Source organism: Vulpes vulpes, chromosome 15 (genome assembly GCF_048418805.1).
Source record: "Vulpes vulpes isolate BD-2025 chromosome 15, VulVul3, whole genome shotgun sequence".
NCBI lineage: Eukaryota > Metazoa > Chordata > Mammalia > Carnivora > Canidae > Vulpes > Vulpes vulpes.
This window is the reverse complement of record NC_132794.1, coordinates 5,204,692-5,232,272: the sequence shown is the minus strand read 5'-3', so window position 1 is coordinate 5,232,272 and position 27,581 is coordinate 5,204,692. Positions and strand designations below refer to the sequence as shown.

The 27,581-nt window shown below is 38.8% G+C and overlaps 1 protein-coding gene across 3 annotated transcripts in view; it reads right to left on the bottom strand.

The window, feature by feature from the left end:
• Window positions 1-27,581, bottom strand: part of DSCAM (DS cell adhesion molecule) — a 731,493-nt gene that overhangs the window by 231,703 nt on the left and 472,209 nt on the right. For all 3 annotated transcript variants that reach the window (XR_011997624.1, XR_011997625.1, XM_072740401.1), the window contains exon 10: window positions 6,486-6,605. Coding sequence is in view for 1 of the 3 variants with exons in the window: in XM_072740401.1 (XP_072596502.1) it covers window positions 6,486-6,605 (120 nt within the window). In the remaining 2 variants the exon portion in view is untranslated. The remainder of the gene's footprint in view (window positions 1-6,485; window positions 6,606-27,581) is intronic.

The following is a 27,581-nucleotide window of genomic DNA, read 5'->3' as shown; positions in this document are numbered from 1 at the left end:
TGCTGTGGCTCTTAGAATCAAAGAGGCAGAATTAAACGAGGAACCAGATATTTGCACAAAGCAATCTCTTTCTGGGGGATATGAGTATTTCTCAAATGGGAGTTCTCAAAAGGAAGCCAGGATCCAGCAAAGACACTATGATAGAGAAAGGTGGGGGTAGCGGGGGGAAAGTCAGGTAATGAGATCGCACCAGAAAAATGTTGCCAGGAGTTAGATGAAAGCTGTGAACAAAACAGCCGTTTGTTTTGTTCAGAAGCAAGAGCTCAAGCAAGAGTGAAGTATGAACCAGCAGGAGTGCAGGAAGGAGGAGGGAACATCAAATCACAAACGTGAAGGAAAAATTGGAGAGAGTGCAAAGAAGAACAGACTTGGCTGGGGTAAGAGGCGTGGAGAATAAACATTAAAATATCAAATTCGAGTCAATGGCTAAAAAAAAAAATCAGAGAAAATGGCCCCTCTAGCAGATAGATGAAGGGAGCCGTATGATGCCACAGTGGGGACCCTGCAGAAGAAAATGAAAGGCAGGGAAGAGAACAAATATTTACAGATGTAATTTAAGAATTGTTTTCTTAAATAAAAGATGCTTAGCATCTACGTATTGAATAGCACACCACAGCTGTGGGAAAACTGACCCCAAATGAACAACATCAAGGCACCAACTTATACATTGGCCAGACTCCGAAGTCAGCTCTTTGGTACATGCAGCAAAGTGATTCAGTCCCCTCCACCAGGAAGTCGGGCAGCCTCTGTTCCCTCCCGGAAAATAATGTGAGCCACCAGTCTCCTACCGGCCAAACTGGCTTTATGTGTGAGAAAGGAGCAGACACGCCATTGTGAACAAAGCGGAGGGTGGAATAGGGCTCACTGGAAAAACGGTGGCTGAGGACTAGTGGTGGCACAGGGTCAATGTCACAGAACGGAAGCAAATCTAAAGTTGGGCCAACGGCGGTAGACCAGAAGGTGGAAGGTACGAGCTCCGACAGTGGAGAAAGCATTAATTAAAAAAATGTTTTTTTGTCTTCTTGTGAGATTCCTCATTGCTTATTCTGGGACTTGAGGGCCATGTCTACAGAAAGAGGGGCACACACTGACCACAGCCCACTGGGAGTGCTCCAGCTCTTCTCAAAGACGCCTCCCCTTTGCTCATTCCCACGGCCAGCCCATCAGCCTAGCGGGTTCTGAACTGCTGCCCCTCCTGCACTGCTGTCACCCCAATCCAATCCATGTCACAGCTCGGGCCTCTTCACAGTCTCCAGCTGCAAGTCCTCCCTCCATATAGTCTGTGTTCAACACACAGAGCTGATACACGGACCCCACAACCCCTCCTGGATTGTTCCAACAGCCTCCTAGCTCTGGGGTCAGCATGGCAGTGGAAGAAAGGGGACAGCGTCATCATCACTATACTGACCCCCACTCACCCCACCTCGATGGATGGGAGATCTGACCTCCTGGAACCTCTCCAGGATCTTCTTTCACTCTGCCTCAGATTTAGAGGCTTGCTCAGTGTTTCCAGAACATTCCAGGCATAAACACTTCTGCCTCTGGCTTTGGTACCAGTTGCCCCGTTGACCTTTGGTGATTTCCCTGTTGATGTGCACAAAGCTCATCTCCTGCTTCTTTCAGGCTTTGCTAATATTAACTTTTCCTGGGCCTTCCCTGTTGACCTTATTGGAAATGCAAACTTCTCCCCATTTCTCTCTGCCCCTGACACACCTAGGGGTGTGTCTCTGACACTTGCCCTCGAAAGTTTCCATGACGAAGCTTCCCTGGAGGTCAGAAGTAGCCCTGTCCATGGGCAGCCAGGGGGCAAAGGTCGCCACAGCAGGCTGGGCCAGAGCACTGGCTGTTTCTTACCATGGCAGGCCCTCCTTGGGGATGGTCCCCAGGACAGCAACTGAAACCCGTTCCTGCCTCTATACATCTCTGGGAGCACAGATGAGGCCCACTATGATATTCAGCCCTGATTTAAAAAATTCTCTTTAGACGAGAGGCCTTGTTTGTGCATATCAAAGGACAAAAAAATCAGGAGACAGAATTGGATGTTATAGGCTTGGCGCAAGACTCAAGGCCAAAGATGTAAGGATGTTATTGTCCCACAAAGATTGTTTCCTTCCGACACCAGCTACCTTTAAGCCACTGCATTTACTCTGGAATTCTTCAGCCTCAGGATTAAACTAAACAACCCAAGTCTATTTTGTTTATATCTTTTTTTGTCACATGTAAGGAAGGTGCCCTTATGCCCCTAGTGAATATTTGATTACTGGAAGCATGCTCCATAAACAAGCCTAAATTTTTCTTAAGAAATGTCTTTATTTGTTGTATAATTAAAATAATTCTCTACAATCTCCCCATTTTCTCTTGGAAGATATTTAAAAATAAGCATTGGGGCGCCTGAGTGGCTCAGTTGATTACACGGCCAACTCTTGATTTCAACTCAGGTCATGATCTCAGGATCGTGGGTTTGAGCCTCACATTGGGCTTCGTGTTCAGCATAGACTTGATTTGAGAATTCTCTCTCTCTTCCCCTGTCCATCCCCCAACTCATGTGCTGTCCCTTCCCTCACCTCTCAAATCTTTAAAAATAAAGTAGTAGACCACTTATTTAAAAAAAAAATAATAAAAATAAGCATAACACCTGGTATTATTTTCATTGTAAGAAACAGACAAGACTGTAAACTCTGGAAGGTTGTAAACAGGAATACAATTCTGGCTGGTGGCCAAGGCGTATTGAAAGCTATAGAAATTGCTTACTCTGAGCCAGCAATTCTACTCATAGAAATTTATCCCTGGAAAAAATGGACACGCACAAGGATCGATGAGATAGAATCACTGGGACCTTTTTATGATAGTGAGAACTCAGAGAAAAGCTAACATACACCATCTAACAATAGTGTTGGACACACCTAAGTGCCAAGTGCCCCTTCTTCATGAAATAGCCCAAATTGTAGGATGGCGGCTATGCGAGTAGCTACGAAGCATCTAGCAGACCCCTATGGGGTTTCTGTTTGCTTGTTTGTTTTGATACTTATTACTCAATTTATTAGAGGCATCTCTCTTCAGAGTAAAAAGGAGGAAGGGCAGTGGGGATGGGGAGCAGGGGTGGGGCTGCATATGTTACTCGGGACCAGCGGTGGCCACACAGTTAAACAGGTGCCCACGCTCTGGGTTTGACCAAGACAGATTCTGTGCCAGGTGAAGCTGTTCTTGGGATTATCACAAGCCAGACGAAGGGGGCTGAGCGCAGAGAACCTCTGGAGAGAATTAAGACACATATGGTTTACAGTTTCATTGTTTTGGAATCAGTTTGACCATAAAAATGAGATTGGAGTGGGGGAACTAGGGATGCAACAGAGCAAGCAGAGAAAAGGCCAGGTGGTGGTAGGGGTGGTGGCGGGGTGACCCAGGGTACAGACCAGCACAACTGATTTATGCATATTCTGGAGAGGTCCTTGTGGGCAGATGACTCAGGTCCAGTAGAACTCTCTCCCTTTGCTCTTCCTCTTCCATGGGAAAGTAGAAGTGGCCATGGAGCTCAGTGGTGGGAGCTGTTTGCCAACAGGGGCAGAACAAAGATATGAGCAGTTTGGGTTCCTGATACCCTAGAGGAAAAAACAAACTGGTCCTGAACTATCTGCCCAGACTCCTCACAGGAGAAAGAGTAAACCCTGTAGCTTTAAGGCACTGAGCCCAATCCTAACAAAGGCAAAGAGATAGTTAGATGGACGTAAGGAAGTATTAATGTGAACTCTAGACAGGTATTCAAAAGTCATAGTGAACACCCATGTTTATTGACATGGAGAGACATTCCCAGCATATTGGTAACTAAAGAAAGGAGATTATAAGTCAGAAATAATCATATGATCAATTTACAAAGCTCACAAAATTACACACATAACTGCGGATATATATATTTTCTGGGGGACAGGCCTGAAAGGCTAGCCAAACACACTGAGAATAGTTATCTTTGTTTATCTCTGAATGATGCTATTTGGGGGGAATGTAACTTTATAAAAATTTGTTGCAATTTCTATTTGTTTCTTTGATGATTTCATATCGCACATAAAATTTAAAAATAAAAAAAGGCTACTGTGACGTAATTCACACGTCAGTGATGGGAAGGAATAAAATGTCTATCAGATCCATGACAGATGAAACACAATTCCATTTATGAAAAACACTCTTACAAATAAATAAGACATGGAGTGAGGCATGTAAAATAACATGAATAAGAAATTTCCCTTGGGGGCAGCTCAGCAGTTTAGCGCCTGGCTTTAGCCCAGGGCGTGATCCTGGAGACTCAGGATCGAGTCCCACGTCAGGCTCCCTGCACGGAGCCTGCTTCTCCCTCTGCCTGTGTCTCTGCCTCTCTCTCTGTGTCTCTCATGAATAAATAAATAAAAATCTTAAAAAAAAAAAAAAGAAATTTTCCCAAAAGGGAAGAAGTGGTCAGTAACCATAGGACAATTGAATTTAAATTAAAAAAAAAAAGTTTAACATTGTTAGTAATCCAAGTATACAAATTAAAACAGAAAGCCATTTCAACCATCACATTTTAAAGATTAAGAATAAAAAGATCCTTTTGAATTGGTGACGATGCAGGGACCCACACAACCTCAAACTGCTCATAGGCATGCAAATTGCTGCAATATTTTCCAAAGGACCCTGGGCTAGTACAGACCAAAAGCCTTAAATGTGATCATGCTACTAAGCCTGGGTGGCTCAGTTGGTTAAGTGCCTGCATTTGGCTCATGTCAGGATCTCAGGGTCCTGGGATAGAGCCCAAGTCAGGCTCTCTGTTCAGCAGGGAGGCCGCTTCTCCTTCGCCCTCTGTGCCTCCCCACCGTTCACACTCTCTCTCACTCTGTCTCTCTCTAAATAAATAAAAAAAAATCGTGTTTTTTTTTTTTTTTTTTTTTTAAAGAATTGACCTGAAGAAAACAATCACACATATGCACATTGCATCCAAGGATGTCACCCTGCGGAGTTTATATTAGTGAGAAATTGAAAACAATCTCAAGGAGAAAGAGGGAGCCTTGCACAATGCCAAATACAAGAAATAATTTTGAAAAAGGCAAGTGTTGTGGAAATGTTCATAATATCATATATGAACATGCGTATAAACTAAGTTAAATGCATGCTATTTGTTTTCATGTAATACAACACGAGGCTTCAAATACAGCCTAAAGTAAAAAGTAAAAAAAAAATAAAAAAATAGTAAAACGGCATGTGGGCAGATACTCTGAATAACAGGCTTTAGCTTTCTGAATAAAGTGCTTTCACATGGACAACGTTTGCGGCAGGCTACAGGGGAGTAGCCTCAGGGGATTCTTAAAAATTTAATTGAGTCCCTCCTGCAATGAAGTGGTTTCTAGCACCCTCTTCCCTCCCTCTTCTCTTCCCCCTCTGGAAGGAAATATAGCAGGAAAGAGGAGGAAGTGACCCATTTGTTTTTGCTCTTGTTTCACTGTTATTTTCATAATAAGAAAATGCAACATGTTACTTTAAAAAGCAACATCTGCAATACAAATCGTAATAAAGCAAACAAATAATACACTCAGAACAATTAAGCACACGTAGTAGGTCTTAGATTGTTAGGAAAAGAGACAATGATTTATTTGTTTATTTATCCCACCCACATGCTTTTGACCTTCAACCATTCGATAAATAAATTACTGAGTGAAAATGAGGGAATGAGAAAAGAGAAAGAACTCCAATATGTTGATAAGCGCAGTTAAGAATCCTTCCCTAGAGAAGATGATAAGATGGACAAAATGATCTTTATGGTGTCTAGAATATTCCCAAAGACGTGTTTCTATTCCTGCAAGGTTTACAGCGTTACTTTAAAACTGAGGAAGCTGCTTCACCTTTGCAGAGAAAGCATGATTAGGAGTGAAGACAAAGGACACTGGATGCTCAAAATAAGGCATGGATGTATTTGCTTTTAAAAGAATATGCCAGGCGGATGATATGGAATTTGTGTATTCTAAGATAACCAGGTATATAAATCCATCAAAAATTCCATTTTTTAACCTTCTAAACCCACTTAATGTCATATGTACAAATCCTGGGGAAATGTTCTTCAAACCATTAGCAATTCTTTTTTTTTTTTTAATTAATTTTTATTGGTGTTCAATTTACCAACGACAATTAGTTCTTGTGCCTGCACATGTCTGGATGTGCCATGCTCTCCAAGAGGATCACGGTTATGCCTACACAGGTAGGAGATGCAGAGCTTTCCCGGTGCTGAAATAAATTCCATCGAATCACCTGCCTCATTCATGATCTTTCCCAGAGCATGCTCTACAGGACCGGTTTCCTGGTCTAAATAAAAACACTTAGGTTGGGCCAGAAGGTGAGAGGACAGACTTGGTGTAGGTGGGAACATATCTACTTGCCAGAAACATGTCTGGAAGGACTCAAAATGCTCATCTAATTCTTTCGATTACATGTTTGGCAGACAACAAGCAAACCAAGTAACTTCATACCTTTAGAGAATTTCCACACTATGGTGGGTACAGGATAGCCCTCAGCTGAGCAATTGAGGATGACAGCCTTGCCATAAATCCCATCCTGGTCCCGTGGCTGAACCACAAATTTGGGAGGAACTGAAAAGAGAGAAAGATCACCCTTAATTAACACAAGAACACAACTTATTTTAATACCTTTAGGTATGGTTTTAAGGATTCCAAGAATTTTAATGAACATGGAAATATAAAAAAAAAAAACATGTGACATGTATGGAAAATTGAAACACAGTATTTGTGTGGGCTGGAACACATTAGGAAAGCGACCTCAGTGTAAGAAATTTTTCTTATTTAGACCAATGAGATTCTGCACACTGAAGTTACTCTGCCCTGGGGAAAAACTGAGCTCATGTGTGGGAGTTTGAATTACCCAAACGAATATGACATTCTGTTTTTTATTTGGTTATGGAAGGTCTTCAGCAATCCACTCCATGGAAAACAGAATCAGGACCACAATTTAACAAAGAGTAATTATTAAGAGTAACTATTCCCCTTGGGTGTGCACTGCCCAAAGCAGTTGGTATCTATTCTTCTTCTTCTAACAGGAGATGAAGGGAAAATTAATAGGCATCCCCTAAAGGCAATAAAGAACACAGCATGATATTGAACTTTTCCCAAAAATCTGATGAAGACACATAGACCATTATTCCTGATGTTAGCACTCTTCTGAGCCAATGGGACACAATGGAGGCTAACCGAAGTCAGGTACCATGATGGCTTTATAGTGCGCCTATTAAAAAACAGATTAACTGAGTTTTTGGTGAGTTTTGTGAGATGCTGAAAAAAATGCATCTTTACTTGAAACATATATATGCATTGTGTTTAGAACATACCTGCCAAGAGAAAGCAAATGCTTTGAGTTAAGTTATTGTGATTCTAGGAGTATTTGAGTCTTCTCTTATTTATTTTGTATTATTTTTTGATATATTTTTTATTGGAGTTCAATTAGCCAACATATAGCATATCACCCAGCGCTCATCCCACCAAGTGCCCCCTCAGTGCCTGTCATCCAGTCACCCCATCCCCCTACCAGCCACCCTTTCCACTACCCCTTGTTCATTTCCCAGAGTTAGGAGTCTCTCATGTTCTGTCTCACTCTCTGATATTTCCCACTCATTTTCTCTCCTTTCTCCTATAATCCCTTTCACTATTTTTTAAATTCCCCAAATGAATGAGACCATATAATGTTTGTCCTTCTATGACTGACTTACTTCACTCAGCATAATACCCTCCCGTTCCGTCCATGTTGAAGCAAATGGTGGGTATTCATTGTTTTTAATGGCTAATATTCCACTGTATACATAGACCACAGCTTCTCTATCCATCATCTGTCAATGGACACTGAGGCTCCTTCCACAGTTTGGCTATTGTGGACATTGCTGCTAGAAACATTGGGGTGCAGGTGTCCCGGCGTTTCATTGCATCTGCATCTTTGGGGTAAATCCCCAACAGTGCAATTGCTGGGTCGTAGGGCAGGTCTATTTTTAACTCTTTGAGGAACCTCCACACAGTTTTCCAGAGTGGCTCCACCAGTTCACATTCCCACCAACAGTGCAGGAGGGTTCCCCTTTCTCCGCATCCTCTCCAACATTTGTGGTTTCCTGCCTTGTTAATTTTCCCCATTCTCACTGGTGTGAGGTGGGATCTCATTGTGGTTTTGATTTGTATTTCCCTGATGGCAAGTGATGCGGAGCATTTTCTCATGTGCTTGTTGGCCATGTCCATGTCTTCCTCTGTGAGATTTCTCTTCATGTCTTTTGCCCATTTCATGATTGGATTGTTTGTTTCTTTGCTGTTGAGTTTAATAAGTTCTTTATAGATCTTGGTTGCTAGCCCTTTACCTGATAGGTCATTTGCAAATATCTTCTCCCATTCTGTAGGTTGTCTTTGAGTTTTGTTGACTGTTTCTTTGGCTGTGCTTAAGCTTTTTACCTTGATAAAGTCCCAATAATTCATTTTTGCTTTTGTTTCTCTTGCCTTCATAGATGTTTCTTGCAAGAAGTTGCTGTGGCCAAGTTCAAAAAGGGTGTCGCCTGTGTTCTCCTCTAGGATTTTGGTGGATTCTTGTTTCACATTTAGATCTTTCATCCATTTTGACTTTATCTTTGTGTATGGTGTAAGAGAATGGTCTAGTTTCATTCTTCTGCACATGGCTGTCCGATTTTCTTACCACCATTTGTTGAAGAGACTGTCCTTTTTCCAGTGGATAGTCTTTCCTGCTTTGTCGAATATTAGTTGACCATAGAGTTGAGGGCTAATTTCTGGGTTCTCTATTCTGCTCCATTGATCTATGTGTCTGTTTTGGTGCCAGTACCACACTGTCTTGGTGATCACAGTTTTGTAGTACAACCTGAAATCTGGCATTTTGATGCCCCCAGCTATGGTTTTCTTTATCAATATTCCCCTGGCTATTTGGGGTCTTTTCTGATTCCACACAAATCTTAAGATTATTTGTTCCAACTCTCTGAAGAAAGTCCATGGTATTTTGATAGGGATTGCATTAAATGTGTAAATTGCCCTGGGTAGCGTTGACATTGTCACAATGTTAATTCTTCCAGTACATGAGCATGGAATATTTTTCCATCTCTTTGTGTCTTCCTCAATTTCTTTCAGAAGTGTTCTGTAGTTTTTAGGGTATAGATCCTTTACCTCTTTGGTTAGGTTTATTCCTAGGTATCTTATGCTTTTGGGTGCCATTGTAAATGGGATTGACTCCTTAATTTCTCTTTCTTCAGTCTCATTGTTAGTGTATAGAAATGCCACTGATTTCTGGGCATTTATTTTTGTATCCTGCCACATTGCGGAACTGCTGTATGAGTTCTAGCAATCTTGGGATGGAGTCTTTTGGGTTTTCTATATACAGTATCATGTCATCTGCAAAGAGGGAGAGTTTGACTTCTTCTTTGCCAATTTGAGTGCTTTTTATTTCTTTTTGCTGCCTGATTGCTGAGACTAGGACTTCTAGTACTATGTTGAATAGCAGTGGTGAGAGTGGACATTCTTGTCGTGTTCCTGATCTTAGGGAAAAGACTCCCAGTATTTCCCCATTGAGAATGATATTTGCTGTGGGCTTTTTGTAGATGGCTTTTAAGATGCCGAGGAATGTTCCCTCTATCCCTACACTCTGAAGAGTTTTGATCAGGAATGGGTGCTGTATTTTGTCAAATGCTTTCTCTGCATCTATTGAGAGGATCATATGGTTCTTTTTTTTAAAGATTATTTATTTATTTATTCATAGAGAGAGAGAGAGAGAGAGAGAGAGCAAGCGAGAGAGAGAGGCAGAGACACAGGCAGAGGGAGAAGCAGGCTCCATGCTGGGAGCCCGACATGGGTCTCGATCCAGGGTCTCCAGGATCATGCCCTAGGCTTCAGGCGGCTCTAAACCGCTGTGCCACCGGGGCTGCCTGGATCATATGGTTCTTGTTTTTTCTCTTGTTGATATGATGTATCACATTGATTGCTTTACGAATGTTGAACCAGCCTTGCATCCCGGGGATAAATCCCACTTGGTCATGGTGAATAATCTTCTTAATGTACTGTTCAATCCTATTGACTAATATCTTGTTGAGAATTTTTGCATCTGTGTTCATCAGGGATATTGGTCTTTACTTCTCATTTTGGTGGGGTATTTGTCTGGTTCTGGAATTAAAGTGATGCTGGCCCCATAGAACAAGTTTGGGAGTATTCCATCCCTTTCTATCTTTCAGGACAGCTTTAGTAGAATAGGTATTGTTTCTTCTTTAGATATTTGATAGAATTCCCCTGGGAAGCCATCTGGCTCTGGACTTTTGTGTCTTGGGAGGTTTTTGTTGACTGTTTCAATTTCTTGCCTGGTTATTGGCCTGTTCAGGTTTTCTATTTCTTCCTGTTCCAGTTTTGGTAGTTTGTGGTTTTCCAGAAATGAGTCCATTTCTTTTAGATTACCTAATTTATTGGCATATAGCTGCTCATAATATGTTTTTAAAATCGTTTGTATTTCCTTGGTATTGGTTGTGATCTCTCCTTTTTCATTTGTGATTTTATTAATTAGAGTCTTTTCTCTCTTCTTTTGAAAAAGGCTGGCTAATGGTTTATCTATCTTATTAATTCTTTCAAAGAACGAACTCCTGGTTTTGTTGATCTGTTCTACAGTTCTTTTGGTCTCTATTTCATTGAATTATGCTCAAATCTTTATTAAATCTCTTCTCCTGCTGGGTGTAGGTTTTATTTGCTGTTCTGTATCCAGTTCCTTTAGGTGCAAGGTTAGCTTGTATATTTGAGTCTTTTCCAGTTTTTTGAGGGAGGCTTGTATTGCTATGTATTTCCCTCTCAGGACTGCTTTTGCTGTATCCCAAAGATTTTGAATAGTTGTATCTTCATTCTCATTAGTTTCCATGAATCTTTTTAATTCTTCTCTAATTTCCTGGTTGACCCTTTCATCTCTTACCAGGATGGTATTTAACCTCCATGTGTTTGAGTTTCTTTCAGATTTCTTCTTGTGATTGAGTTCTGGTTTCAAAGCCTTATGGTCTGAAAATATGCAGGGGACAATCCCAATCTTTTGCTATCAGTTAAGACCTGATTTGTGACCCAGTATGTGGTCTATTCTGGAGAAAGTTCCATGTACACTTGATAATAATATGTATTCAGGTGCTTTTGGATGTAAAGTTCTGTAAATATCTGTGAAATCCATCTGATCCAGTGTATCATTTAAAGCTCTTGTTTCTTTGGAGATGTTGTGCTTAGAATATCTGTCATTTTCAGAAAGCACTGTGTTGAGATCTCCCAGTATAAATGTATTATTATTTAAGTATGTCTTTACTTTGGTTATTAATTCATATACTTGGCAGCTCCCACATTAGGGGCATAAATATTCATGATTGTTAGGTCCCCTTGTTGGATAGATCCTTTAAGTATGATATAGTGTCCCTCTTCATCCCTTACTACAGTCTTTGGGATAAACTTTAATTTATCTGATATGAGGATTGGTACCCTTGCTTTCTTTTGAGGACCATCTGAATGGTAAATTGTTCTCCAACCTTTTATTTTCAGGCTGTAGGTGTCCTTATGTCTAAAATAAGGACAGCAAATTTGTAGACAGCAAATAGATGGGTCTTGCTTTTTTATCCAGTCTGAAACCCTGCGTCTTTTGATAGGATCATTAAGCCCATTTGCGTTCAGAGTTACTATTGAAAGATATGAATTTAGTGTCATCATAACACCTATACAGTCCCTGTTTGTGTGGATTATTTCTTTGGACTTCCTCTTTCTTTTACAGAGTCCCCCTTAACATTTCTTGCAGAGCTGGTTTGGAGGTCACATATTCTTTCAGTTTCTGCCTATCTTGGAAGCTCTTTATCTCTCCTTCTATTCTGAATGAGAGCCTTGCTGGATAGGGTATTCTTGGCTGCATGTTCTCCTCATTTAGGACCCTGAATATATCCTGCCAGCCCTTTCTGGGCTGCCACGTCTCTGTGGGGAGGTCTACTGCTAATCTAATATTTCTCCACATATAAGTTAGGCATCTCTTGTCTCTGAATATATTCTGCCAGCCCTTTCTGGCCTGCCAGATCTCTGTGGAGAGGTCTACTGTTAATCTAATATTTCTCCACATATAAGTTAGGGATCTTTTGTCTCTTGCTGCTTTAAGGATTTTCTCTTTATCTCTGGAATTTGCAAGTTTTACTATTAAATATCGAGGTGTTGAATGTTTTTTTTATTGATTTTAGGGGGGATCTCTCTATCTCCTGCCTGTTTCCCTCCCCAGGTTAGGGAAATTCTCAGCTATTATTTGTTCAAATACACTTTCTGGTCCTCTGTCCCTTTTGGCGCCCTCTGGAACCCCAATTAAATGTAGATTTTTTTTCTTCTGAGTGTGTCATTCATTTCCCCTAACGATTCCTCATGATCTTTTGTTTTTTCTCTTTTTTCATCAGCTTCCTTCCTTGCCATCAACTTGTCTTCTATGTCATTCACTCTTTCTTCTACATCATTAACCCTCATTGTTAGGACCTCCAGTTTGGATTGCATCTCATTTAATTGATTTTTAATTTTGGCCTGATTAGATCTAAATTCTGCAGTCATGAAGTCTCTTGAATCCTTTATGCTTTTTTTCCAGAGCCACCAATAGCTTTATAATTGTGCTTCTGAATTGGCTTTCTGACACTGAATTGTAATCCAAATTCTGTAACTCTGTGGCAGGGAGTACTGTTTCTGATTCTTTCTTTTGTGGTAAGTTCTTCTTTCTAGTCATTTTGCTCAGTGCAGAGTGGCTAAAAACAAGTTATACATGCTAGAAGCACAAACTCTTCTCTCTGTAGCGTTCCAGCTGTTCTCTCTTTAAATCTCAGGCCGGATTCATAGGTATTCAGGATGATTTGAAAATTATCTAGGTAAGTTGGTGGGGACAGGTGACTCGGGGACCCTACTTTTCCACTATCTTGCCCTGCCCCCCTTGAGTCTTCTCTTAAAGAGAAGATACAGAAACTTCTAGGAAAGGCAGCATTGGAAAGTTTTAGAATCTCAGAAAGTCTTCCATAAAAGTCAATGATTAATTATGGGATGAACTTCCAAAAAGACAGTCACAGGATTATGTGAGAGGAGATGGATTGTGTCCATGCTATGTTAGACATCTAGCAAATGTGAGCATTCTTCCCCTCCTTCCCATAGTTCCTGGTTGAGCTACTCTTGTCTGACTTGCAATTTTCAGAATTATTATTTTGAGACCGAAACATGGGTCTATGTGGTACAGATCAATAGAGATTATAGCCATCACATGAATGGACTGGGAGTAAGATCAAAGTCTAGGTTAGCTAGAAGCTTAGAAGCATGTTGAAATGATTTGAACCATAGTGGATATTGTTTTTGTCATAAACAGCCAAGGAGGAGGGAATGACAGCAAGACACAAGAAGCAGCTAGAGATGGAACTCACTGCTATGTTTCTGAAAGAGACAAGTGATGGCTAGGAGTACAGAGCCAAGGACTAAACACCAGGGTTTGAGCTACAGCCCTGCTTCTTCCAGTTGGATGATCTGATGCAAGTTATCAAATGACTCTTGGCTTCAATTTCCTTATCTGTAAATTAAGGATAATTACAGCACTTGTTTTATAGGATTGGTATCGGGATCAAATGAATTAAGATTACAGATGTTCTCAGAACAGTGCCTGGAGGATATTAACTGTCCTAGGAGTACTGGTTAATTTAATAAATGTAGGTATGTCCAGCTTTAACATATCCTTAACAAACACAATTCCCAACTTGCAAATTAAATAATTTATATAGCCAATGGGTCTGTTCAGTATTGCTTAACCAGTAAGCAATTTTACTTCATTTAGATGGTATTCTGAGACATACATATTCAATAAAATGTAAATATATTTAAAATTAGGTGATAAAGGAAGACTATCTCATGCCAAGAAAAGTATTTCTAGGAAAAATGCTGGAGATCATATAGAGCAAAGTTTTCTGGTAAAAGTAATCAACATTGAGGATAGATTGCAAAGTTTAAGACACCATGCCAAAATCACTCTTGTCAGATGGAAGGTAAATATGCAGTCATCTATAGTCTACGCTCTATTTGGCTAAAATCTGCTAAGAGAAGGAAATCCCTTGCAAATGAACAGGGTAACTAATCTCTTGTATTTCCTCTGGAAGTACATCTAATTATAATTGATCTATGACCCCTCCCCTCAATTTGATTCTAATCCAAAGGGACATTACTTAAAAACTTATCAAAGAGGTTTACATGGGAAATAACCATTGACATATTGCAAGTGTAAGGTAATTACAGATGGAAATGGCCCATAAAACTGAGAATCATCTTTCATATCTTCCTCTTTCAACTACTTGTATCAGGTACTGATGGTTCTTCCTTGAAAATCTATCACATGTCATCAAATTATCTTCATCTTCACTGCCAGACTCTAGTCACGATGGGTAGACAGGGTGTGTGGTAAAATGCCATGTATCTTCTATCCATATGGTTTCAGCATACCAATGGCTGGACACTTCCATGTACTTGCCAGGATATGACACCAAGAGCATGATGAGTCTCTCTTTGCTGTCTCAGGACCTCCTCCAGAGTCACAAGTGCTTACTCACTTTCACTGGTGCAACCCAGAAATGTGGGAGGCAAACACATAACAATGAAAGATGGTGGAGGGAGCATCCCCCTCCTCTCCATTCTCTAATCCCATGGAATGGTTCTGAGGCACATTCCATGTCTGTGTTTCTCAAACATTAAAGGGCATTAGAATCACCTGACTAAAACTCAAGTTCTGAACCCTATCTTGCAAAGTTTTAACTCAGTAGATCTGAGAAGGGATCCAGGACACTATGTTTCTTGAAGTAAGAAAGCTACCAGTGATGCTGAGGCTGCTGGTCCAAAGACAACACTTTGAGAATCATTGTTTTGTGTGATTCCTTAGAGGATTCCCAGTACAAATGAGTCCCAACTGTCCACAGCATCAACAACCCCACTAAAGCAACTTTAATTGATTTTTCCTCCCTTTCTGATCTCATTCTCCTCTTCCCCATTTCTCAATCTGGAATCCAGGAATCACATCTCAAACAAGTGACTGGCAGCCAATCATATACCTCAAACTCTGCTTTCAGAGGAACTCCCCTTGAGACTAGGCCAGTAGTGTTCTTGGCTGGCTTCTCAAGTAGCATCCTCACTGGTCTACCTGGAACCTACTGCCCAACTTGAATCTGTTCTCCACTCAGTGGCTTGAAGAATGCAAGACACTAATTGCATGAGGTGACTTCCTACTTAAAATCACCAGTGCATTCCCATTATCCCTTGATAAAGTCCAGACTCTATTTTGAAGGATTTTTATGAGGGTTCCTGGTCTCTAGCTTCATCTCTCAACATTCCCCTCTTGCAGGCTTTTCTCTAGTGTGCTAAAACTCTATTATCCAACTCCTAAGATTGTTCTTGCTTCTGGGTTTTCACACGAACTTCTGAATTTCTTTAACAGTTTTTCTATTATTATTATTTACATCTAAGCTCAAAGCCCATTTTGTCTGAAATACTCTTTCTGATCCTATTGATGAGATTAAGTATCCCCACAGAACCATGTTACCCTGCTATTGCCTTTATCAAGCATGTCTGGTATTGCTGGTTTCATTGCCTGTGTCCTCCATCATGCTTTACACCATATGAGAATAAGAACCATTCATTTCCCACAGACCATTGTATCCCCAGCATGCAGCACAGCAATGGAACACAGAAAGTATTCTGAAAATATCTGTTGAACAAACAACTAATAGGTATTATTATTACAGTTTTATGGAATAGGAAAATAGACTTTGTCCAAAGTAGCATGGCTAAGTTAATACTACACATCAGAGTGACCTCAATGCCCAAAGGCTTTGAGTAGGATAGCCCTACTTTGTTCTCAGGGAAGAGAGTATTAAGCATTATAGGAGGATTCTGGCCAAGGGGATACAGACTAGAGGTAGAACTGTTCCAATTTTAGCTAAAACTTACGATATGACCCAAAGACTTAATACTCAGTATTCTCAGTATTGTCTGGCTTATAATTACCCTAAATTGTTTGTTTGTTTATTTATTTATTTTTAAAGATTTATTTATTTATTCATCACACACACACACACACACACACACACACACACACACACACACAAACACAGAGGCAGAGAGAGGTAGAGGGAAAAGCAGTTTCCATGCAGGGAACCTGATATGGAACTCGATCCCAGGACTCCAGGATCATGCCCTGAGCCAAAGGCAGATGCTCAACTGCTGATCCACCCAGGTGTCCCTGTTTCCTTTTTTAAAAATTATACTTTGGGGGTATCTGGGTGGCTTAGCTAGTTAAATGGCCAACTCTTGGTCTTGGCTGTGGTCACAATCTTGAGGTTGTGAGATCAAGCCTCATGTCCATCTCTGTGCTTAGCATAAAATCTACTTCAGATTATCTTTCCCTCTTCTTCTGCACTCTGGCCCTCTCTCCAGCTTGTGCTCTCTCTCTCTCTCTCAAATAAATAAATAAATAAATAAATAAATAAATAAAATCTTTGAAAAAATAAAATTATATTTTGGTTTCCTTTTATTTGTGTAAGACTTTATGTTGTAGTGAGCATGTTTGCTGATGTAGTTGGTTTTCCAATAGAAAAGCTTTTCAGTGGGGAGAAGGGTGATTAAGAAAATGAAAAGGATAGATTCAAGCAAATAACTATGTCACATCCCCTAAAGGCAAAATAAACCATTCTTACCATTCACTTGTGTGAATGATAACTGCATGAACATTACCTCTATCCCCCCAAAAAGAGTAATTTGAGATACATATCTCCCAAAATACCCAAATCATGTCATAGGACCCATGGGGTCTGACGGTATCTGAAGACCCCAGGGATTCCTTGGAGGGTGCTTTCTGCTCACCTTGTCTAAAATGGGGGCAGTTCAAAATAGTGATCTTTGGCTTGGTCTGTTTTTTTGTTTGTTTGTTTGTTTGTTTGTTTGTTTTGTTTTTTACAAGGAAGAAATATTTTGTAGCTTTTAAGAGAAGAATAGTAGTATGCTTATAATAGGACAGGTCTTTTTCAATCTTAGATATAGTCCTTTTTTTTATGTTTGGACTTCATGGCCTCCAGGAAACTATATATTTCCAAAGAATGGATGTAAGCTTCCCTAAGCTGTCAAAATGGACAGGGATTCAGTTTTACTGAAGGTAAAACTGGGAGTTATTTGGTGGTGGGGAGGAAGGGGGGGGGCATGCTCATAAATCTTGCCATTCTCTACTGGTTGGCATTTAGTCAAGATGGTAATTGGTCAAAGTCTAGGTAAGACTTAATTTATGACAGTGGAAACTAAAATCCAATGGCTTCCTGTCACAGCCAGAAAGATGGCCTGGTCCTTGCCCTCCATCCTTTCCCTCCTCCCTTAGGCAACACGGAGCCCACTGGCCTCTTTGCTGCTCTTTGAACACACAAAGCACACTCCGATCTGGGGTCTTCATGCTTGGTCCTTCTGCCTGGAGCTCCCTGAGACTTGTTCTCTCATCTTAGTCATGTCTGCTCAAAAGTCTTCAGAAAGGCTTTCCCTGTCCATCCGACCTGACATGCCTTTCCTATCCCTATCACTCTCAATCCTCCTATGGAGTTTTGATTTCATAGTACATACAGATACCTAACATTGCTTGTTTATTGTCTCTGTCTTTCATTGGAATATAAGTTTTATGGGGCAAGAACTTGGCATCTCTGCTTTGATCACCACTCTACCCCAACACTTAGAATATCTGAATAAAACACATGCTTAATAAATCTTTGTTGGAAGCATCAATGGATGACGTAAAAGGATAGTACATATATGGTATCGAATTGGGTGACTGAACATAGCCACAAGATAGTGGCCTCATATAACTTATTTTCCTTGCTAAATAAAGGTTAACTAGATGTCTTTTGTGTAGCATTTATTTTCCATGTGGCAGCTCATCATTAACAGCCAGAAACAACAGACACATCATTGGACATAAACAAGTGTGAGAACACTGACCTCCTTTAGAATCACAGAAAACCATTGGATTGGCGGCTTTCCTCTTGGTGATGCAGAGTCAATAACAGGAAGCAAAGGGCAGGTATGTTCTGTCATTAAGTCTAGTGCTTTTCCTCCAAATGGCTTCATTAATGCCAAGGTCACTCGACTGAGCATGACATTGGGGAGATCATTGGTCCACAGCCAGTGTAAGCCATGGGGCACACACATAAGAGCTAAGGATTGTTTTGTTTTCTTTTTTCTTTTAATTTCCCCTATGATAACAGCTAATGTATTTTACATTAAGTCTCTATAAATCTTGCCAATGACCCAGACAATCAAAAACTGAGCTAAGCTCTATAATGACCCTAGGTCATAGGACTGTAATAGAAGGAATAACTAGGAATCAGCCTCCAAACTCCATTGCTGTCATACCCATTTATTTTACACCTCAGCTGAATTATCTTTGTTGTCACCTTTACCTCTTGAATGCAATTTACCCCAACTGCTGTGGTTTCTTCAAAAATATATTCTACTTTTACCTTAGACTATATTCCCAATGCCTTCATTCTAATTAATTGCCTAATGCTTGGATTGCCTATGTAGTGTGTCCTCAATCATGTTCCAAAACTGTGTGGATATGAATGGCAGGAAGGGACAGACAGAGGGACAAGGGTAGAGGGTTTTCATCACCCACTGAGTGCTTATTCTATGCCAAGCATTGTGATAAACGCACTATTTTATTTAACCCTCAGAAATCTCCATTAGAAAAAAAAGAAATCTCAGTTAGGTATTATTCCATTTTATGAGTAAGAGAATGGAGGTAAAGAGAGGCTAAGGAGTTTCTTTAAAACTTACACAACTAACAGGTGTCCAGGGCTGAAAGCAAGAAAAGAAGAAAGAAGGGAGGCAGAGAAGAGGTCTGGGGAGGCAGGCTTGCAGGCCAAGCAGCCTTGGCTCTCCTGTCCACACAGCACAGCCAATCAACTGTTACCAGACTGGTCTTTCTTTCTTAAGGCAATCCATTCAAGGACATTTGTAGTTCCCCATCACTTCTTCCATCAAGTACATACTTGTTGATAACAATAGGCAGATGGGCAAACTCTATGGCACAGCCTCTATGTCTTGGCTGGTGCTATCTCTCCCTGACCTCAGAACATATGCCTGGATACCTGTGTCCCCTCTACTTATCCATGGAAAGTAATCTGAGAGCTCTGCTGCCAGCCAGGTGCCAAGGTCATACCAATTGTTACCTAGTTAAATTATCTCAGCAACTCCAAGAGGTAAGCCTCATTGTTCCTATTTTACATATTAGGAAATTGAAGATCAGAAAGATTCAATCACATTCTCAAAGTCACATAGAAAATGCACAAGTAGAAATGTGGACCTTGATTTTCTTACAGAGAGACCAACTGTTGCATTTTTTTTTTACCCAAGCTGAATTTTCTTTTATTATTTATGGGTTCTATGATACAGAGAGAAGGGGTATTTGGTGGAGAAGCAAGACTCCTTTATAACATTTTAGTGAATTATTTAGATGAAAGACACTAATGATAAAGTTGTATGGGAGCCAGACAGACAGTAGCTCAGATTGTTGCATTTTTATTCTCCATCTAACTCCTACTCACATCAAGGCTGATGGAGCTCACTCCTTCCATGAAGCCTTCTTTGAACATATCAAGCACTGGTCTTTCCCTTATTAGAGTTCATTTTGCTCTTGTAATTAATAGTATATCACTCGAAGGCTCCCAAACCACCCTTGCTGTGACAAGGCAATGTCAAGGTCTCTAAGCTTCTCAATTCTAGTTCTGTTTTTCCCAAGTTACATCTTGGACCTAAAACTTAAAGCCATCAAGAGAAAAACATTTCTTAACTCAAAGATTTAACCAAAGACCTATATAATTATCCCCTAATGCTTTTTGCTATTTTCACGTGGGTTTTCTTTCCCCAACCATATCTTTGCTTTTTTTTCATGAACCAACTGTGTTCCAAAGTTAATCGGAAAGCCCACACTTTGCAATGTGAATGCTCTTTCATTCTAAATGGCAATAAAATGATAAGATTTTTCATCTTCATCTTACCTAAAATGTCTATTTAGCTGATTCAGAATATGATCCAGCTGAAGTGATGATGAACTTCAACTACTTGGCCATTCAAATTAAAGGCTGAAATTTGAGCAGTTGCCTAATTTCTAGCAATCTAAGGCAAGAGGCTGTCACTCACAGCAGGCATTAGCCATCCACAGAGAAAGTTTCCTGCCCCAGTTATTCTGTATTGTGGGCAGATAGAGAATGGAGGAGACAATGAGATATCCCAAGTTCCACTCCAACACCCACCATAGTCCTTGGCCAGGTACTCTTGGGGAGAACGTCTGTCATCAAGGCTTCTCAAACATTTTTCTCAACGATTGGCCACCAATTCCTACAAAGTATCTTCTGAATTAACCCCACCTTTGCCATCCTTGCTACTATCACCTTAGCTCCAACCATCACCACTTTTCATGTGGACCATGGAGGCCTCCCCTCTGGGCTTCTGACCTCCTGGTCTCACTTTATTCTGTATGACTCCCTTTTTTTTTTTTTTTTTTGCTTTAGATCATTAGCTCTGAGTTTCACCCTTCATCCTATTGCTCTCCAGCCACACCATTCTACCACACTAGGGAAATAAGCGCATCTGCTGTCTCAAGCCACCCTGCCATTGCAGATGACTGACCTTCTTCCAGGAACATATTGCCTTCCTTTCTTTTGTAACTCCCTGCTGTACTTTTTAATGCCTCAGGATCCCTCCCGTCCTCCGGAAACCTGCCTCACATGTCTCCTAACCTAAATTTTGTAACTTTCCTCTTCTTTCATAGTTGTTCTGCAGCTTGTTACATCACCATGTGAGGATGTCACCTGTCTCTCTCCCAGTCGATGGGGGCTCTCACTGGGAAGAAATGAGCATTCATCATCCTAGTGACTATTCTAGAGCCTAGCAATTACAAGTATCTGCTGAATACACTGCTGTTTCATGATGAAATAAGAGAAGGATGAAGGGGGGTGCCTGGGTGGCTCAGTAGTTGAGCCTCTGCCTTTGGCTCAGGGTGTGATCCCAGAGTTCCAGAATGGAGTCCCACATCTGGCTCCCTGCAGAGAGCCTGCTTCTCCTCCCTCTGCTATGTCTCTGCCTCTGTGTGTGTCTCTCTCTCTCATGAATAAATAAATAAAATCTTTAAAAGAAAAAAAAGTAGGAGCACCAGGTAGCTCAGTCAGTTAAGCATCTGCCTTCAGCTCAGGTCACGATCCCAGAGTCCTGGGATGAAGCCTTATGTCAGGCTCCTCACTCAGCAGAGAGTTTGCTTCTCCCTCTCCCTCTGCCCCTTCCCCAGCTTGTGCTTTCTCTCCCTCTCTCTCAAATAATAAAATCTTTTTAAAAAGAATTAACAAAAATAGATTTACTAAAAGTCATGTTGAAGCTAGATTATTTTCTACATGTGTTATAAAAGATGATACAGCCTGTGAGGAAGAGAATGCTTAAATAATAGCCTTTCATTTTAAATCATTGAGCACTAGAGCCAGAAGGGAAGCTCTATTTATTGAGGACAGTCACTAACTTGTGACATCTATTTCTATTATACAGTTCCTTGCAAAACACAATCCCATTTTTAACAAACCTCTCTTGGTAGGAAAGTTGTTATTTTAGAAAGTAAGTTAGTTATTTCATTTTCAAAGCATTTTGAACCTTAGGAATATTATCTTTTAGTATTTTAAAAATTGAAGTACAATTTATATATAAACAGCTTTAAAGTGTACAGTTTATAGTGAAAAAAATAAAATAAAGTGTACAGTTTGATAGGTTTTGACAAATGCATAAATCCACAAAACACATACCCCATAAAGATTTAGAATATCTCCATTGCCTCCCAAAAGTTTCCTCATATCCATTCCTTGTCAGTTCCAAATTTTTCTTCCCAGTGGCAACCATTCTAATTTTTACCTCTGTTGATTAGTTTTCTATGCTGGAGTGTCTTATAAATGGATAAAAATAGAATATGTTATGATATGTTATATGTAGAATATGTTACTCTTTTTACGTGTCTGGCTTCTTTTACTCAGCATATTGTTCTTCAGAGTCATCTATGTTTTATGGGTATCAGTAGTCTATTCTATTTAAATTTAAAATAATTATTGATAGGGAAGGACTGACTTGTTATGGACATTTACAAATACATTTACATTTGTCTTGTTTTTTTTGTCTCTTACTTCCTCTGTTACAGTCTTCCTTTGTGTTTCATTGTGTTTTAATATTGATGTACTTTGACTCCTTTTTTTTGTGTGTGTATTGGTATATTTGTTAACATTTTTCTGTACACAGCCATGTCATCAGCACATGTAGGTACATTTGTGCCTTTTATCACAAATGCTATGCCTTGTATTTCTTTTTCTTGTCTAAGAGCAAAGGCTATAACCACTAAAGTACAGATAGAAATATTGAGAGTAGACATACTACCTCTTTTTTAATCATAAGGATAAAGAGTACGAAACATTATGGATTTTTCATAGGTACCTTTTATTCTAGTGAGACAGTTACTATTGTTTGTTAATTGAAAGTGTTTTTTAAAAATCTAGAATGGATATTGAATTGCAGTAAGTTCCTTTCATCTATTTTATTTCTTTCTGTGATTTTTCCTTTTTATTTTGTTAATATGGTAAATTCAATGGATTAGTTTTTGAATATTAAACCAAGCTTTTATTCCTGTGATAAAGCCCACTTTGTCATAATATGCAATCCTTTCTTTACATTACTGACATGTAATTTTTTTGCACCTATACTTACAATCAATAACAGTTTGTAAAATTTTTGTGTGCAATGTCTTTATTAACTTTTATCTTAGGGTTATGCTGTGTCTAAAAATTTGGGAACTCTTCCCTTTTCCTGGATTATCTGAAGGAGTTTGCATAAAGGTGCTATTATTTCTTTCTTTAATTCTTTTTTTTTCTTTCTTTAATTCTTGCTAAAACTTACAAATTAGGCTCTCTCAGCCTTCAGTTTTTGTGAGAAAGTTTTCTTATAATAAATTCAAACCTTTAACAGACATGGGGCTAATCGAATTTTCTTTTTTGTATCTAATTGGATAGTTTATGTCTTTTAAATCATTGATCATTTGATCTAAATTGTCAAATATACTGATATAAAATTATCCAAAACATTTATTATCCTTTTAATTAATGTCTTCAGGAACTATAGTGATGTTTGTTTTTGCATTAGTTTTCTATAGCTGCTGCAATAAATCACAACAAACTTAACAGCTTTAAACAACAAAATTTACATTCTTATGTTCAGGTGATCAGAATTCTAGAATGTGTATTCTGTAGTTGTTGGATATAATTCATAAATATCAATTAGGTTATATGGGTTGATAGTGTAGTCTAAACCTCTGTTCTTACTGATTTTTTTTTCCTGCTGATCCTAATATTTATTGAGAAAGGAGAGCTGAAATTCCTAATTGTCATTATTTATTTGTCTGTTATTCTTTTCAGTTTTCTTTTGTAATCATGTGTTTGGATTTCTGTTATTAGGTGCATCTGTATTTCAGATTTATATGTCTTATGGATGAACTAACCATTTTATTATTTTAACATGTCCTTATTTGCTTATAGTAATATTCCTTATCCTGAGATTTAATTTAATATTAATACATCCAATCATGCTTTTTATGATTGGTCCTTTATACCATTTTATATTTCACTATTTATGTTTTTATATTTACCATGGCATAGCATGTACTTGAATCTTGCTTTTTAATTAAGATTGATAATCTTTGCTTTTTAACTGACATGTTTAGTCCATTTATACCTAATAAAGTATTGATATAGTTGTATTAAAGTTTTCCATCTATTTTCCATCTGTTCTTTTTATTTTGTCTCTCTTTTCCTACCTTTTTCCCATAGCTAATTGGGGATATTTTAATGTTCTTTTACCTATTCTGTTGGATTAATATCTATACTTATTTGTTTCATTCTTGATATTTGCTCAAGAGTTTGCATTGGACATATTTAACTAGCAGCATCTATGTTCAAATCATATAACACTTCATTTATAACAGAATGAATTTTACAGCAGTACAATTCCATTTTCCTTCTTCCTGTTCTTTGTGATATTATTGTATATTTTATTTTTGCATGTTATAAATTATTACTGTTTAAACCTCTAAATATTTTTAAAGGAAATGAACTCTGGGAATCGAACTAGGGGTGGTGGAAGGGGGATGGACGGGGGGTGGGGGTGACTGTGTAACGGGCACTGAGGGGGGCACTTGATGGGATGAGCATTGGGTGTTATTCTCTATGTTGGCAAATTGAACACCAATAAAAAATAAATTTATATAAAAAAAACAAAATATAAACAAAACAAAACAAAAAAGAAATGAAAATGATAAGGTGTATGTTATCTTTAGCCATAAATTTATCATACCAAGCAATCCTCATTCCTCTTATAGATCAGTTTACATGGAATTCTTTTCTTTTAGTTCAAAGAGCATTCTTTAATATTCATTGCAGTAAATATGTAGTTAGTGATTAATTCTTTAAACCTTTATTTGTCTAAAAATGTATTTATTTCACCTCCATTTTTGAAGAATATGTTTTGCAGGTTATAGAATCTTAGACTGATAAATGTTCCTCCTCTACCCCTCCTTTCAGCACTTTAAAGATATTGTTTCATTCTGTTCTGGCTTGAATTGTTACTGATGAGTAGCCTATAGTTTTATTACTGTCCATTGTGATGTAACAAGTCAAATTTCTCTGGTTATTTTTAGTATTTTATTATTATTTTTTAATAATTTAATTAGAATGTACCATGGCATGGTTTTTCTTTGTGCTTATTTTTTGAGGGTTTCTTTGGTCATTTTGATGTGTAGATTTATATTTTTCTTAATATTTGGAAAATTTCCAATCATTATTATTCAAATATATTTTTCCCTCCACCTCTTTCTGAGATTCCAACTATGTATATATCAGTTTTTGATATTTTCCCAAATTCAGTGAGTCAGTGTTTACTGTTTTTTCCTTCTTTTACCTCTCCATGAAAATATCTGAATAATTTCTCTTACCCTCTTTTCAAGTTCAGTAATCCTCTATTCTGCAGTATCTAGTAACTTATATATAAATGAATCCAGTGAATTTCTCATTTCAGATATGTCTTTCAGATCTAGAATTTCTTTCTAATTCTTAAAAAATTTTTTTTTACAAAAAAAAAGTTTTACATCTCCCTTATTTCATTCCCTATGTATTCACTTATTGCACATATATTTTCATTTGAATCATTGAAATAAGATGATATCTGCTTGAAAAATTTCCTGCTAATTCCAACCTCTGCATGCCCATTAGTCTGGCTTTTTAATTGTTTTTCCTTCTGTTTTTGGCTCACATTTTCCTCCTTTACATATCTAGTAACTATGTGTAACACATTGTGAATATGTGATTGAGAGTATGCATTTTGTTTACTTCCTTTTAAGAGTGTTGAATGTTATTCTTGCAGACATTTAATTTACTGGTGAAGTTTTATTTTGTCAAAGCCTCTCTCAAGGCCTTTTTAGGCCTTTGTATAGAGTAGTCCTTCTTTTAGAGATAGATTAGTCTTCCTCTTATTGGCCTCTTTGATATTTTACCTGAATTCCCATTTGTTCTCTACTCTGGCTATTCAGAACTCCAATATATCCCAGCACTATGTAACCTCTGAAGTCTTTATTCATTTCACATCTACCTGGTAGCTGTTCTCTAGCAGACTTCATGAAGTCTCATCCATGCATGTGAAGTGTAGTATTCAGCTGAAGACTCAAAAGGAAATTTTTAGAAATCTTTCTCTGAACAGCTCACCACTCCCCAGTATTCTGTCCTGAAAAATCCCACACCTCAATAGTTATACATTTCTATCTGTATTCTCCACCCAGCAAGATCACTGTTATCTGCTTGGGCTCTGTATCCCTCTGCCATGGTTTGGAATGTGCCCCATGCAGAAATTTGGGGTAAATTGGGGTAAATTTTGGAGCTCAATTAATATACATCCATTTTTTCAAGGATCACGACCCTCTGCCTCCTGTTCCACTGCCTGGAAATGGTTGTTTTATAAAAATTTCCCCCAGTTTTATAGATTATTTTTAATGGTAGGAGGACAGATCCATTACCTGTTACTCTTTGATGGCCCCATTCAATAGATTTTCTAATTTGTGTTTCATGGTACATGAACCAAAATCTGCCTCCCTGAAATTTCCAACCATTTCAGTTGATTCTATCTTTTGGAATACCACCACAATAGTTCTTACTATACTGCTTTTAACATATTCTATTGGTGCAAAGAATCCAATCTCCATTCACTAACTCAAGGATTTGATCCTATAATTATCTCTTTATCTTTGCCACATACTTCTTTCTTCTCTACTAATTCCCATTAGCATGTAAGCTTCTCTTGTCTCATGTCCTCTTCAATTTCCTCTCCATTTTTCCGCTTCCCATGATAGCAATGTTTCTGCAAATATTAAAATAATCATATTTTCTTGAATTTCCACACATTTATTCACCTCCCTTTGTGTTCATTAGCCCTACTAATCAGACATTCACTGCAACCACACCACTCTTCATGGTCATAAGCAAATCCATCTGTCTATGCTCAGTGACCAATCCCCCCACCCCTGCCCATGACCTATTCTTGGATATCCTTTTTCTATTTCCAGTGGGATTTTATATACATTATTACCTGTGTTTCTTGATATACTTCCTAATTTGTTTCCAGGGCCCCACAGTCTGCTGTACTTCTCTTACTTCACTGGCTTCTCCTTTTCCTTTTCTGTTTCCTTTGCTGATTCCTGGAATCTCAAATGCTGGAACGCCTTGGGTCTGGACCCTCTTGCTTCTCCCATGTCATTGTTCCCTATGTTACACTGCTATTCTTTGCTGCTTCCCCACTTCCGTTAAAGAGTTCTATTTACCTTATTAAGCAACACGTGCTTCCTCTCATTCACAACGTTCACTTTATAAACATATTTTGTTTGCTTTGCCTTCAAAATGTATTGCAAATTCAACTGCTTCTCATTACTATTACCACCTTTGTTCAGGGCACTTTTCATCTTACCTAAACTTCCAAAATAGACTCTTAACTACTACCCTTACTTCCTGGACCCATCCATTCTTCACACAACTACTAGTGTTATAATTAAAAAGATAAATCAGGCCATGTCACTGACCTGGTTAAAGTCACTAATGACATCTCTTCACATTTATAAAAAAGTCCAGGCTTCTAAAATAGTTCCATATTCAACACTTGATCTTAGCCAAAAGGCCAAGAAGTGATTAAATTAGCTCCATATTTAAATTACTTGGGGTGCTAGGACTTGACTTTGCTGTATACTAAGTCAGTTTGGGGATTTTACAAATTACTGATCCTTGGGCCCCACCTCCAAAGATGGCTATTTAATTAGTATGGGCTGCAACTTAGACATCAGGACTTTTAAAGCTCCTCATGTAATTCTAATGTGTGACAAAATGTTAAGAACCACCCACAGGTGATTTTTTTTTGGGGGGGGGGAAGGAGGAAGGAATACCCCAG